This window comes from Hippoglossus stenolepis, chromosome 14, assembly GCF_022539355.2.
Source record: "Hippoglossus stenolepis isolate QCI-W04-F060 chromosome 14, HSTE1.2, whole genome shotgun sequence".
Lineage (NCBI taxonomy): Eukaryota > Metazoa > Chordata > Actinopteri > Pleuronectiformes > Pleuronectidae > Hippoglossus > Hippoglossus stenolepis.
The window spans coordinates 16580506-16591744 of record NC_061496.1 but is presented as its reverse complement, the minus strand read 5'-3'; the positions used below and the strand labels follow the sequence as shown (position 1 = coordinate 16591744).

The 11239-nt window shown below is 40.4% G+C and overlaps 2 protein-coding genes across 3 annotated transcripts; one reads left to right on the top strand and one right to left on the bottom strand.

Annotated features, from left to right (window-relative positions):
* Positions 1-1512: 1512 nt before the first annotated feature.
* Positions 1513-4348, bottom strand: LOC124854796 (cytochrome b-c1 complex subunit 6, mitochondrial). 2 transcript variants are annotated; one of them, XM_047343195.1, is made up of 4 exons: positions 4187-4348; positions 3844-3891; positions 2353-2514; positions 1513-1760 (listed from the first exon to the last, which is right to left on the bottom strand). In XM_047343195.1, exons 1-4 carry the CDS (start codon positions 4229-4231, stop codon positions 1728-1730), a joined length of 288 nt encoding a protein of 95 aa, XP_047199151.1. In that variant the 5' UTR covers positions 4232-4348; the 3' UTR covers positions 1513-1727. The 2 variants fall into 2 exon arrangements, with proteins under 2 accessions (XP_047199151.1, XP_047199152.1); XM_047343196.1 differs by having other exon boundaries at positions 3844-3888; positions 4187-4342.
* A 1924-nt stretch (positions 4349-6272) lies between these two features.
* LOC124854795 (cytochrome P450 2J4-like) lies at positions 6273-10011 on the top strand. The gene is made up of 9 exons (XM_047343194.1): positions 6273-6476; positions 6568-6730; positions 6966-7115; positions 7203-7363; positions 7938-8114; positions 8749-8890; positions 9027-9214; positions 9298-9439; positions 9836-10011. Exons 1-9 carry the CDS (start codon positions 6273-6275, stop codon positions 10009-10011), a joined length of 1503 nt encoding a protein of 500 aa, XP_047199150.1.
* Positions 10012-11239: the final 1228 nt, after the last annotated feature.

Here is an 11239-nt window from a genome sequence, read left to right as displayed (position 1 = left end):
CCTTTCACCTCAATCTTACATACTGGACCTTTAATGTAATTTAATCAAGTATCATATTCATAAACAAAAATGGAAAAGCTGTAATCCTACCTACCTTGCTTTAAAAAAAATATGCATCATCTTCTAAATTTCTCTCCCGATATAATCAGTATTTTTGCATGAAATCATGTCTAATAGACCGTCTATCGAGATGGACATAACCTCCATGACCCCTGTCCACCCAGAGGTTTCTGAAAAGAGTTTGAATGCGTTATGAAATGAATGTCTATTTAAGGTTTAATAATATATCCATGAGAGCAGTTTTGAAGCAAGCGACTTGGCTAAGCCCGTGTTTATGGGGTAAAGTTCATTTTCAATTTAAATAAATGTCTGTACCTGGAGTTAGTGTTCAAGAGACGACATTGAGTGCAATTCTCGCCGAACTTGATCAGTCAGTCTGGACACATTTCGTTATGTCTCTGTGCTTGAAATCTAATCACAGCTGGTAAAAACAAGACCTGTGAATCATTCTCTTGTGAGAGAGAATGTTATTTGGAGGCTGTTTGCCTGCTGTGACATATCTTACCTTTATAGAACTTTGTACTGTTCACCGCTATAAACATCTGATATAAAGGTTTTGGCTGTGTCTGGGCTGTCGGCCCTGTAGCTCAACTTGTGCTGTGGCTCTGAATTTGAATAACGTACTAAATCTTGAGGGGTAACTGGGACACAGATGCAGAAGCTCCTGTAGGGAGTGAGGGTCAACTGGTGAACCTCACCCTGAACACTGAAACTGTTCTCCTGCATATCATTTTGACTTCCCAAATGGACTTTATAGGCCTTTGATTAAAAGTTAAACTCAACTTCATCCTTTATTTTTAAACATAGAATTAAAAATGTACCTTGACCCAGATGCAATATCTTGCAAAAATACGTCATTGATAAGTTTTGGCAAGTCATCAAGCACAGATCCAGTTACGTAATGCTTAGGAGGCCATGATCTTCAGTGACGCCTCAGGCCTTGATGTTGCACCAATAGCAAATTAAATCTATTTGTTTTGTTGGTTTATTTTGCTACGTTTATATCATGACATGATCGCAATGTTCATTTTAGATTACAGCCTCAAGTTTTTCATGTCAACCTAATAATCCACTAAGCAGGATTTTTATGTTGTGGTGCTAAACAGCTAAACTGGTTGATCTATAGATAAGACTAAAAGACTTGAATGTTGTGTCCTCCTTGACTCCTGTATCATACAAGTGAATGAGCAGGACAGGGACTGAGTGGTCATGTTACTGGTTGTACTGTGATCAGATAAGTAAATAAGCACCCCGATATTATAAATACGTAATTTCCTGCGAATTTTGCTGTCATGTGTTACCTAAGAGAACAAAGTGGAAGGGATGAGGATGGATGAAATGATGCCTCATCTTTTAACTGGCCATAAATTTATTGTTGTAAGTTTATTCTAACTTAATTTCTACAGGAAATAGTTGTTGCAGCATTACAAAAAACATTCACAAAGCCACAGGTTAAGGTTTTCCCAGCCATCTACTTTAATGAAATGTTGACTCAGACTACCTTGTTAAATAGTTGGTTTCTTCACATGAGCAGATACAGTATAATATACATTTAAAGTCAAAACATACAGCAGATCAACACGTGGATGTATTTAAAACCATGTTCTCCTCATAATACAATATTTGAAGAATGTCATCAGCCAGCGGTGCAACAATCAGGAAGCATTTCATTTGACAGTGTGGAACAGTTTGTGTGCCACCTAGAGAGAGAGAGAGAGAGAGAGAGAGAGAAAGAGGACATAAGGTCACTTATTAATGTAAACATAGAGTGGAAGGTAAGGTAACTTAAAGAGCCTTAAGTGGATTTGAAAAGTCAAGAATTCTGCAGTTTATAAGAATATACTGTCAAACAAAATAGACAATAGAAATAGCTTGTAGCTTTTAGCTTGTATTGTATTTATTTTTTTGGTCAAATGTGTTACGGACTGCTCCATGTGGCTGAAAGTTCACTTCCTGTATGGTCGGTTGGTGAGCACTAACGTCTCACATGCAGATGTTGAACTAAAATAATATGTGAAAACCAGTTCTTTTTACGATTTCTATGAGGAAATGTATTCTGACATCTGTGAAGTGCAACCTTATCGTTACAAGCTCTGTCAACCTCAAGGGGCAGTGCTGAGAACCTTTAATGTAAGTATAAAGACAAGCTGTGGAAAATCTGTAATGCCCATGAGTTGAAAAGGAGACTTTACTTGAACCTTACAACAAAGGTTACAAATACCTACTCATGAATATCTTCTGCTTTGTGTTGTATTATAATATCTAACCCTAAATGGTAAATGTGTCGCTTACACAGTGGTCCCGAGCATGCAGGAAGTCAAACAGCTCCTCAGTGCATTCCTCCACCGTTGCAGACCGAGAGCCAACTCTGGTCTCGCACTGCTCCAGACGCTGCTGAGTGTGGACGCAGTGCTCCGTCTCTGCACACTTTTGTCGCAGCGTTTCAAGAGGATCCTGTAACACACAGCATTCGGAAAATATACCATAAAGATCGTCCTTCAATAGGATATGCATATTGAAATTCAAACATCATTTGTAAGACAACGAGTAACAGAGTCAAGGAGCTCCACCTTCCATCTTTGCCCTTCCCATGTAGCACTAAAGTTCCTGAATACAGAAAAAAAAAAACCCAGCTCTGAGCAGAAGATTCCACAGCTGTGTCCTGACTTGAGTTCCCTTGAAACAGATGGTTTGGGGAGACGGCCGAATCACACCAAACCAAGCAATAGATTGAGGTCCGATTCAGCCCTCCAGACATTTGTTGGGGACGGGGGTCGCCGATTTGAGGCTGAGCCAAACAGATTATCTGGTCAAATTATCCTGAAGTGTGAGGGTTTGCAGATAATAATCTGGACGTCACTGTCTAGTAAGGGCACTGGGACCCCCTTATACTACAATATAATCTGGCCAAATATCGGTACCAACCAAGATTCCAGATCTAATTTCTCCTCCGATTCTCGGGGGGTTGAATATGGGTCAAATCGGCCCAAAATTCCTGTAGTGTGAGCCCTTCTTTAGAGTGGGCTAGGAGGGATAGGGGTTAGGGTAAAGTTTACCTGATAAACTGGGAACGTGTACGAAGATTCAGATTACTTTCCTTTATCCACAAAGACACAGAAACCTTCTATGCCTTCAAGGTGTCATTGACGTCACTGAGGATTGTGATTACAACTAGATTGCTGAGATATACATTATACCTGCACACTTATACTACTATTTCTGGCAATACTGCTATCATTACAACTGTCATCACCGTTCCCTTCATCTCGGGCAGACAATTTCTTTTGTATAAATACTTTAAACACTGACACACCTCATTTCTCATGACTGTCGTAAATATTATTGTTTTGTTTATGTGCTATATTACACGTGACATCTATTGCACTTCTGTCCGTCCTGGGAGAGGGATCCCTCACGGCTCTCTAATGTCTTTCTTCTTTTAAGTAATCTTAATTTTGTTTTCCTCACTCAAGGGCACACCTTGAGGCAAATTGTGATTTGTGAATATGGGCTGATTGATATCTCAAAATTCTCGTGTTTGGAATCAATCAGTGAAAACTGGGGTTTCATATGTGTTGAGTTTCTTCTAATTCGGAGGGATGCAACCACCTAAGTCCTAAGAAAAGGTGCTGGCAGTGGAGAAAGCTACTGGTTCAGTGTTCGTGTGAAGGAGAGTAAACAAGAGCTCCAGTTCAGAGATCCAAACAGCCGCTCGTTCATCTAGAAGATGCCTGTCCTCCACTGGGAATTTGAGGGTCACGTATCGAATTTTGATGAACATACCACCAGGTCCTCTTCATCCTCCTCCTCCTCTTCTTCTTCTTCTTCCTCCTGAAACAGACACACACCCAAACCAACCCAGTTACATCATTGTCTTCTAACAAAAACTAGAAAAACGGCAGCTTCACTTCATCAACAGCTGGTAAACAAACGACACAGATGATAAATGCGCGTCGAAGCTGCACGAATTAGCTTCTACACATTCCTGGACGGCTCCGGTGGCTAAAGCTAACATAAGCTAGCAGTTCGTGTAGCTTAGTTAGCCGTGTTGTGTTAGCTTCTCGGCAGAAACAACCCAAGGTTACTAGCAGAGCAGAGCTGTGTCGAGTCAGTAAAAGCTACTAACATCCTCGGGCTCTCCATTCATGATCATCTTCTCCTCGAAACCCATGGTTCGGCTGTATCTGTCCTGAGATGACCTGCTGTCAGAGCTGAGCTGCTGGAGGACACGACCGGTCAAACGAGCTGCAGCTCAGGAAACACACCGCAGTGCTTCCGTTTGGTGCGCTTTCAAAATAAAACACATCGAGATTACTGTCACGCCCATCGAGTTCATTAAAACGCACATGTCACTGTCCAAATATTTATTCAATCTTAAACTAAAACTTCTGAATACAATCAATTAGTAAAAAAAATTATAAAATTATAAATAATTTGAATAGTTGCATGTACATTTACACACCCACCTACTCAGTAGCAGTTTTTCCAAACTTGTCACTTGTTACTATTTTGTCACTTTTTTTAAATTAAAGGGATACTCTACCCCAAAATGAAACGTCACTCATTATCTACTCACCACTTTGGGTGAAGAGTCCACAAAACACATTTGAAGTTTCAGGGGTAACAACAGTGTTGCCCCTCCATCGGCATAGTGGTGAGTAGATAATAGAGTGAATTTTCATTTTTGGGTGAACTATCCCTTTAACGAGCGACAAGTGTATTTTATTTTGATGTAAGAATCGTCTACTTCCCCTCATTAAAAAATTACAAAACCATACACTGCTACCCTGTGTTGAAAGGTAGTATTACAGCATGATTCATAATTTACTGCATTTACTACTACAGCACGTGGCCACTACTGATCTATTTTTGTGTCCTTTTACGTGTGTGTTCCTTTGTGAGGACCATTTTAAGCATAGACCCCACAGAGTGAGGTCATTTTTGGAATGTGAGGACATTTTGACTGGTCTTTACTTTTTCAAAGACTTGGTTTCAGGGTTAGGGTCAGAATTAGGTTTAGGTTAGGGTTAGGGTTAGGCAATTCGTTTGGATGGTTAAAGTTAGGGTAAGGGGTATGTATTATGCCGATGAGTGTCCTCACTAAGATAGAAGTACAAACGTGTGTGAGGCACTTTGCATAAATTTGCAATACGACTGCATCCATTAATGCATTGCAACAGTCTGCTTTGTTACAATGAAGCTAAAACACATACAATAATATTCAAACAGTGGTTTAGTGGATGTCTACTCCTGTGCCAGTTTGCATGAATACAGGCATGAAGAGACATTTCTCTTTTTGTTTGTTGTGCAAGACACAGCCGCCTGACATGTGTTCACCCCATCTAACACCTGTTAATGATCTGAATCGTGAACATTGATTTAAGTCCTATCTCTGCATATCAGTGTCTAATCTCACTGTTGTGTTCTACGAACTTGGAGCGAAAGACAACAAATTCACATTTTAAAAATAGCTTTATTCATAATATTTAGAATAAACAAATACCTACAGTGACATAATAGAAGAAATAAAATCTCAAAAGGCACAGATTGTTCCAAACTGGTCGATTTGGAGAAAACACCAACACAGGTATTTACTGAAAACTCTCTAACTTTGCCCTGCTTCACTCAATTACCACATGATCCTGTTCGAGTGTTGTGCTATGGATTTCAAGAGGATTTCAGCAAAATCTGCACAGTTTCATAGGAGATTTTCACTCTAAAATTGTAAACTTCTTTTGGACGGAAATAAAATCTTTCATTTATTTTTGTTTCATCTTCATTTACTCTGAACCAGTAAGATCTAGACTGATGCTTACACCTCTGCAGAAATCTCACAAGTGTAACCTCGCAAGTGTAACCTATATACATATATATATATATACACATAAATAAGAGACAAAGATTTTGTTTATTGCAGCGACATAGACTATTCCATGTACGCATGTCTTATTAATGCAGGGTCCTTAAAAGGGCCTTGTGATGAAAGGGCACTCATGTTAGATTGAATTAGATGCAATAAACAAAACTTACGAGCGTTTGCTTTTTTTCGTGCATAAATAGGTCAGAGTCCAGTTCATATAATAGATGTGTTGGTAAATATACAACCATAACAAGCTGCAGCCTAACAGGAGAGAGGAGGGAGACATCTGGCAACACATCAACCTAGTGTCTCACGAAAACATTTGACAAGTCTGAGTCGACCTTTTTACAGAATGGATTCCATCTTCTCTGTGATTGGATCCTACGTTGACTGGGATATGAAAAGTCTGCTGCTCTTCTTGGCAGTTTTCATCATCACCACAGATTATATCAAGAACCGTCGGCCGGCCAGCTTCCCTCCAGGACCCTGGGCACTTCCTGTTGTGGGCAACATGTTCACCGTGGACCACAGCAGGACTCACGAGAGTCTGACAGAGGTGAGTCAACCAATGATAGGACTTGTCCCTCTGGTATCTGTTGTATCAGGTAGCATCAATGCTCAACCTTGTTTCTCAAACCTCCTCACAGTTAGGGAGAAGATATGGGGACGTGTTCAGCCTGAGAATGGGCTCTGTGTGGATGGTGGTGTTGAACAGGTTCGAGGTTCTGAAGGAAGCTCTGGTGACGCAGGGAGACAGCCTGGCAGAGCGTCCTGACCTCCCTCTGCAAGTGGAAATAGTCCACAAACTGGGTGACAGGACATAAAACATCCACACAATTTTTAAAAATGTGAAGATTCATGTTCGTCTCACTATGTTAATCAAATTTTTGTCCTTTTACCTGTGTACATCTTAAAGATTGCTAAAGACCTAATCATATTAGTCTTAGTGTGCTGCATATGCCATTTTAAATGTATTTTCTTAGTGTCACAGAGTGCAAAATGTTTTTATTAATTTTGAAAAGTTAATCTCACTCTTTCCCATCAGGCATAAACTTCAGCAACGGGAACACCTGGAAGCAGCAGAGGCGTTTTGCACTCTCAACCCTCAGAAACTTTGGATTTGCCAAGAAGTCACTTGAGCCTGTCATCCTGGATGAATTTACGTATTGTGCAGAAGAGTTCAATTCCCAAAAAGGTGAGTGGCTGACACATAGAGGTCTGTTTATGATGTACAATAATATATAATGACATAATAATGATGATTTCCTGCTCAATGGTGAAGGTAAACCGTTCAATCCACACCTCACCATCAACAACGCCGTCTCCAACATCATCTGCTCCCTGATCTTTGGTCATCGCTTCGAGTACGGTGACGAGATGTTCCTGAAAATGATGAAGCTGTTACCGAAAGGCCTCAAGATCCAAGGGTCCATCTGGGCACAGGTACCACATTTTACATCTACTTATCAAAACCTCCATGTCCTCTTTCTGTGCAGTGTATTTTCCAATGTGGAGCAGCTTATCATTCATGCCAGGGAATCTGTTTGGACACTAAATGAATCAAAATATTAGAGATTGTGATGGAAATCTGGAAATACAAGAGGCTGGAAACACCAAAGTTATCTACGTGTATTTTAATAGGGGCTTTCTGCAGAAAGGATCAACACAGAGAGTCACAGGGATCTCAGAGTGAGGATGGAGAACAGTCAAATACAGGGATCTTATATAGGAGAACTAAAGCTGTTGGCCTGAGCCAGTTCAGACTGGTTCTGTAGGCGCAGTTTGGGACAGGAATTAATACACAGGAAACTGATTTGCATACATTTCCATTGGGTTCTTTGGACAGTCAATAAGTAATAGAAAGGTCATACAGGTTCCAGGTCATAAACATTTCAGGTCATGGAATCTTAGACAGGTATGCAAAAAGTTACTCTTCAACTATAAAATAGGTTTCAACCACACTTAGTTAATTTTTCCAACACAAGATGTTCTTATATGTTCTTGTTCCACTCTGCAGTTTTACAACTCGTTCCCTCTGCTGATGAAACATTTACCGGGGCCACATCAGACAGTCCAGCACATCTGGAGTGAAGTGAAGGACTTCATAAGAGGAGAGGTTGAAGTGCACAAACTGAACTGGGATCCCTCGGACCAGAGAGACTACATAGACTGTTACCTGAATGAGATTCAGATGGTGGGTGACACTAGATACTGAGTTTTATCACATTTATGTGTTTTTAATGATGACCATCTTTTAATATAACATTGAATTGATAAATAATAAAGCAAATTAAGTTTCATTTAATTAAAAAACCATCACTGCAAAATGTGCATTACAGATAAACCAGATAGGATGAACGCAAAGTTTTTTTTTTATTTGCTAAAAAACTCTGCAACGTCCAGCACACAATAAAAAATCAGAGGATATTAAAAAGTTATATATATAAAGTAATAAAGCAAAATTAAGTTCCATTTTATGAAAAACATTCACTATAAAATGAACATAGACTGTTACCTGAATGAGATTTAGATGGTGAGTGACACTAGATACTAAGTTTTATCACTTATGGTGAGTTGCTCTCAACATTGCATTGCATTTTTGCTTATATGTGAAAGACAGGATTCAGCCAATTTAGAAAAAAGCAAAGCCTTTTAAACATGTTCAAGGTTTCAACAGCTGTTCAGTACAGTTTAATACACATTTAACCCTCCATAAAAGTTCAATCCAAAGTCGCCATCATGAAAGATTCAGAAATTCTGCAATAGCACTAATTTGTAAATGAATTATACATTGCAACATGTTTCAGCTCATGTGTTTGTATTCTCAGAACAAGGGGCAGGTTGAGAGTAGTTTTGAGGAGGAAACCTTGGTTATGAGCCTCCTTGATCTGTTTGTGGCTGGTTCAGAGACCACATCCAGCACCCTGCGCTGGGCCGTCCTCCACATGGCAAATAACCCTGAAATCCAAGGTACGAGCCCCGACTAAGCTCAATGACACTTTTTGGCTCATCGGTCACTTGTGAAGCACTTTGAGCTGCAGGAAACTGAATGAAGGGTGCTGTACAAATAAAGTTAGACTGATTGAGTTTCCTTCCTGTTGCACAGAGAAAGTCCAGGCTGAAATAGACCTAGTGATTGGACAGTCCAGACGGCCATGCATGGAGGACCGCGCAGACCTGCCCTACACTGATGCCGTCATCCACGAGGTGCAGAGGATGGGCAACATTATTCCTCTCAGCCTCCCTCACTTCACCAACAAAGACCTCCACCTGGGAAAGTACACCGTCCCAAAGGTAGTTTCCCAAACTAGTGCATGAAAAGAAAACAGGTGCCTTTATGTCACATTTCATGTTGCTTTTTTATGAACTCTCACCAGGGCGTCACAGTGATTACCAATTTGACCTCGGTGATGTTCGACGAGAACGAGTGGGAGACGCCCTTCACCTTTAACCCAGGACACTTTCTGACTGAGGAGGGGACGTTTGTGAAGAAACCTTCTTTCATCCCTTTCTCTGCAGGTGAGGAGCAACACTGGCTTTATTGTTTACCTGGTTAGTTAGGGACCTGGAGCCTGTCGCTACCGGGACCTTTGAGAATACAGACAGGGCAAAGGTCAGAGATCAACACCAGATCATTCCTGTGAGATGTGTCGCTGATCACTTCACTGCCATCCAAGAAAATTTGTATTCATTTTGCAGTGACGCTTATCTGTTTCCCTCATAAAGTACTTTTATGGTACATCAGGAGAAGCTGAAAAGATCATGAGTGGGAATTGTTGATCGTTATTTCTGCACCAGCAGAGCAATGGAGTTGTTTGACTAATGGTGACCCCCTGACCTTTCCTTTAGCCCTAAATTTATGCTAACAATACACAGACATTTTCCAGCTTCATTCAGTTTGTGTTCCTGTCTCAGGTAAACGGATATGTCCCGGGGAGACCCTGGCCAAGATGGAGCTTTTCCTCTTCTTCACCTCCTTCATGCAGCGCTTCACCTTCTCCATGCCTGCTGGGGTGAAGCCGATGATGAAGCAGAGTTTTAGCATTGTCCTGGCACCACATCCATATGAAATCTGCGCAACACCCCGCTAATTTACTTTTTAAAAAATGACTACAAGAGGCAATATGCTTCTTTGCGTCTTGTCACTTGTTGCCTGAGTCCACTGGATTTTCTCACTTGTTGTAGATGACTTATTTTGAGTCTTCTCACTCATATTAACAGCTGTACAATTCATTTTGGTTGAAATTATTAAATCATATACTGCCATCCTGTGTTGAAATACAGCACTACAAGAGTAGGAAGTGTTTATTACATTTCCTCCAACAGGATATGGACAAAATTATTGACATAACTTGTCTAGTTTTGTTTTATTTTGTCAATCAGCTGTGGCCGAGGCAGAGCAGATCATCCACATGTTCGAGTGTCCTTGTGCAAATGTGTGTGTGTGTGTGTGTGTGTGTGTGTGTGTGTGTGGGTGTGTGTGTGTGTGTGTGTGTGTGTGTGTGTGTGTGTGTGTGTGTGTGTGCATTTATACCAGTCTGCTTAGATACAGGTACTACCGATTTTAAATAAACTTTGGTCACTTTTCTATCTTTTGACATGTCATAAACAAATTAGTAGTTTCTATTCATAACATCCAGTGTTATGTCGTAACCATTTTGCTTTTTGAAGGGGGGCTATTGAATTTCTGTCGGTCAGTTGCATGTTCTGTGTGGGGTCTGTGTGCCAGAAGACTTGACCTGGAGAACGTTGAAGACACGTGGAATGGTGGGTGTTTCATTAGTTTTTTCAGACGCTGATAATGGCGGACACGCTTAATAGTCAGACTGTTGGCTCGCTGCTGCTAACATTTTTAAGTATGAAACAGTTTTTAAAGCAGTTAAAGTTACAAATGTGGTGTGTGGAAAATTTGCAAATTTAGCAAATGTCAGCAAACCTAAATTAGTGTTGTGCAGATCCTTCTTGCCATGTCTGTTCATACGATCAATGACTGCTTTGTTGAACAATGGCTGTGAACTGCTATTTCATTAAATGACTGTGATTGTAGAGGTCAGGTGTATTGATATGCACAAAAGGAAGAAACAACTGGGAATGACCTGTAATGTCACATTCTCTGTTGTTTAGGTTACGGTTCAAAGGTTTGGGGCAGAACTCAACAGAAATTATGAAGGTGTTGATGGGCACAGTCCTGCGTTAAATATTTGATCCAATAGGGGAGGTTGGCAGCTATTCATTCTCCAAGTACGGTCATACCAATCATGTTACCAATGTCATGACACTTTCATTAATTGTGCAATACAATCCAAATTGTGCTTGGTG

Excerpts from the sequence above, each read along its gene's own strand:
- LOC124854796 (XM_047343195.1), bottom strand. The coding sequence starts at position 4,231 with ATGGGTTTCGAGGAGAAGATGATCATGAATGGAGAGCCCGAGGAT. Across the intron at positions 3,892-4,186 it reads TGAATGGAGAGCCCGAGGAT|GAGGAAGAAGAAGAAGAAGA; the intron begins GTTAGTAGCTTT and ends TGTCTGTTTCAG. Across the intron at positions 1,761-2,352 it reads TGCATGCTCGGGACCACTGT|GTGGCACACAAACTGTTCCA; the intron begins GTAAGCGACACA and ends CTCTCTCTCTAG.
- LOC124854795 (XM_047343194.1), top strand. The coding sequence starts at position 6,273 with ATGGATTCCATCTTCTCTGTGATTGGATCCTACGTTGACTGGGATATG. Across the intron at positions 7,364-7,937 it reads AAGGGTCCATCTGGGCACAG|TTTTACAACTCGTTCCCTCT; the intron begins GTACCACATTTT and ends TCCACTCTGCAG. Across the intron at positions 8,891-9,026 it reads AAATAACCCTGAAATCCAAG|AGAAAGTCCAGGCTGAAATA; the intron begins GTACGAGCCCCG and ends CCTGTTGCACAG.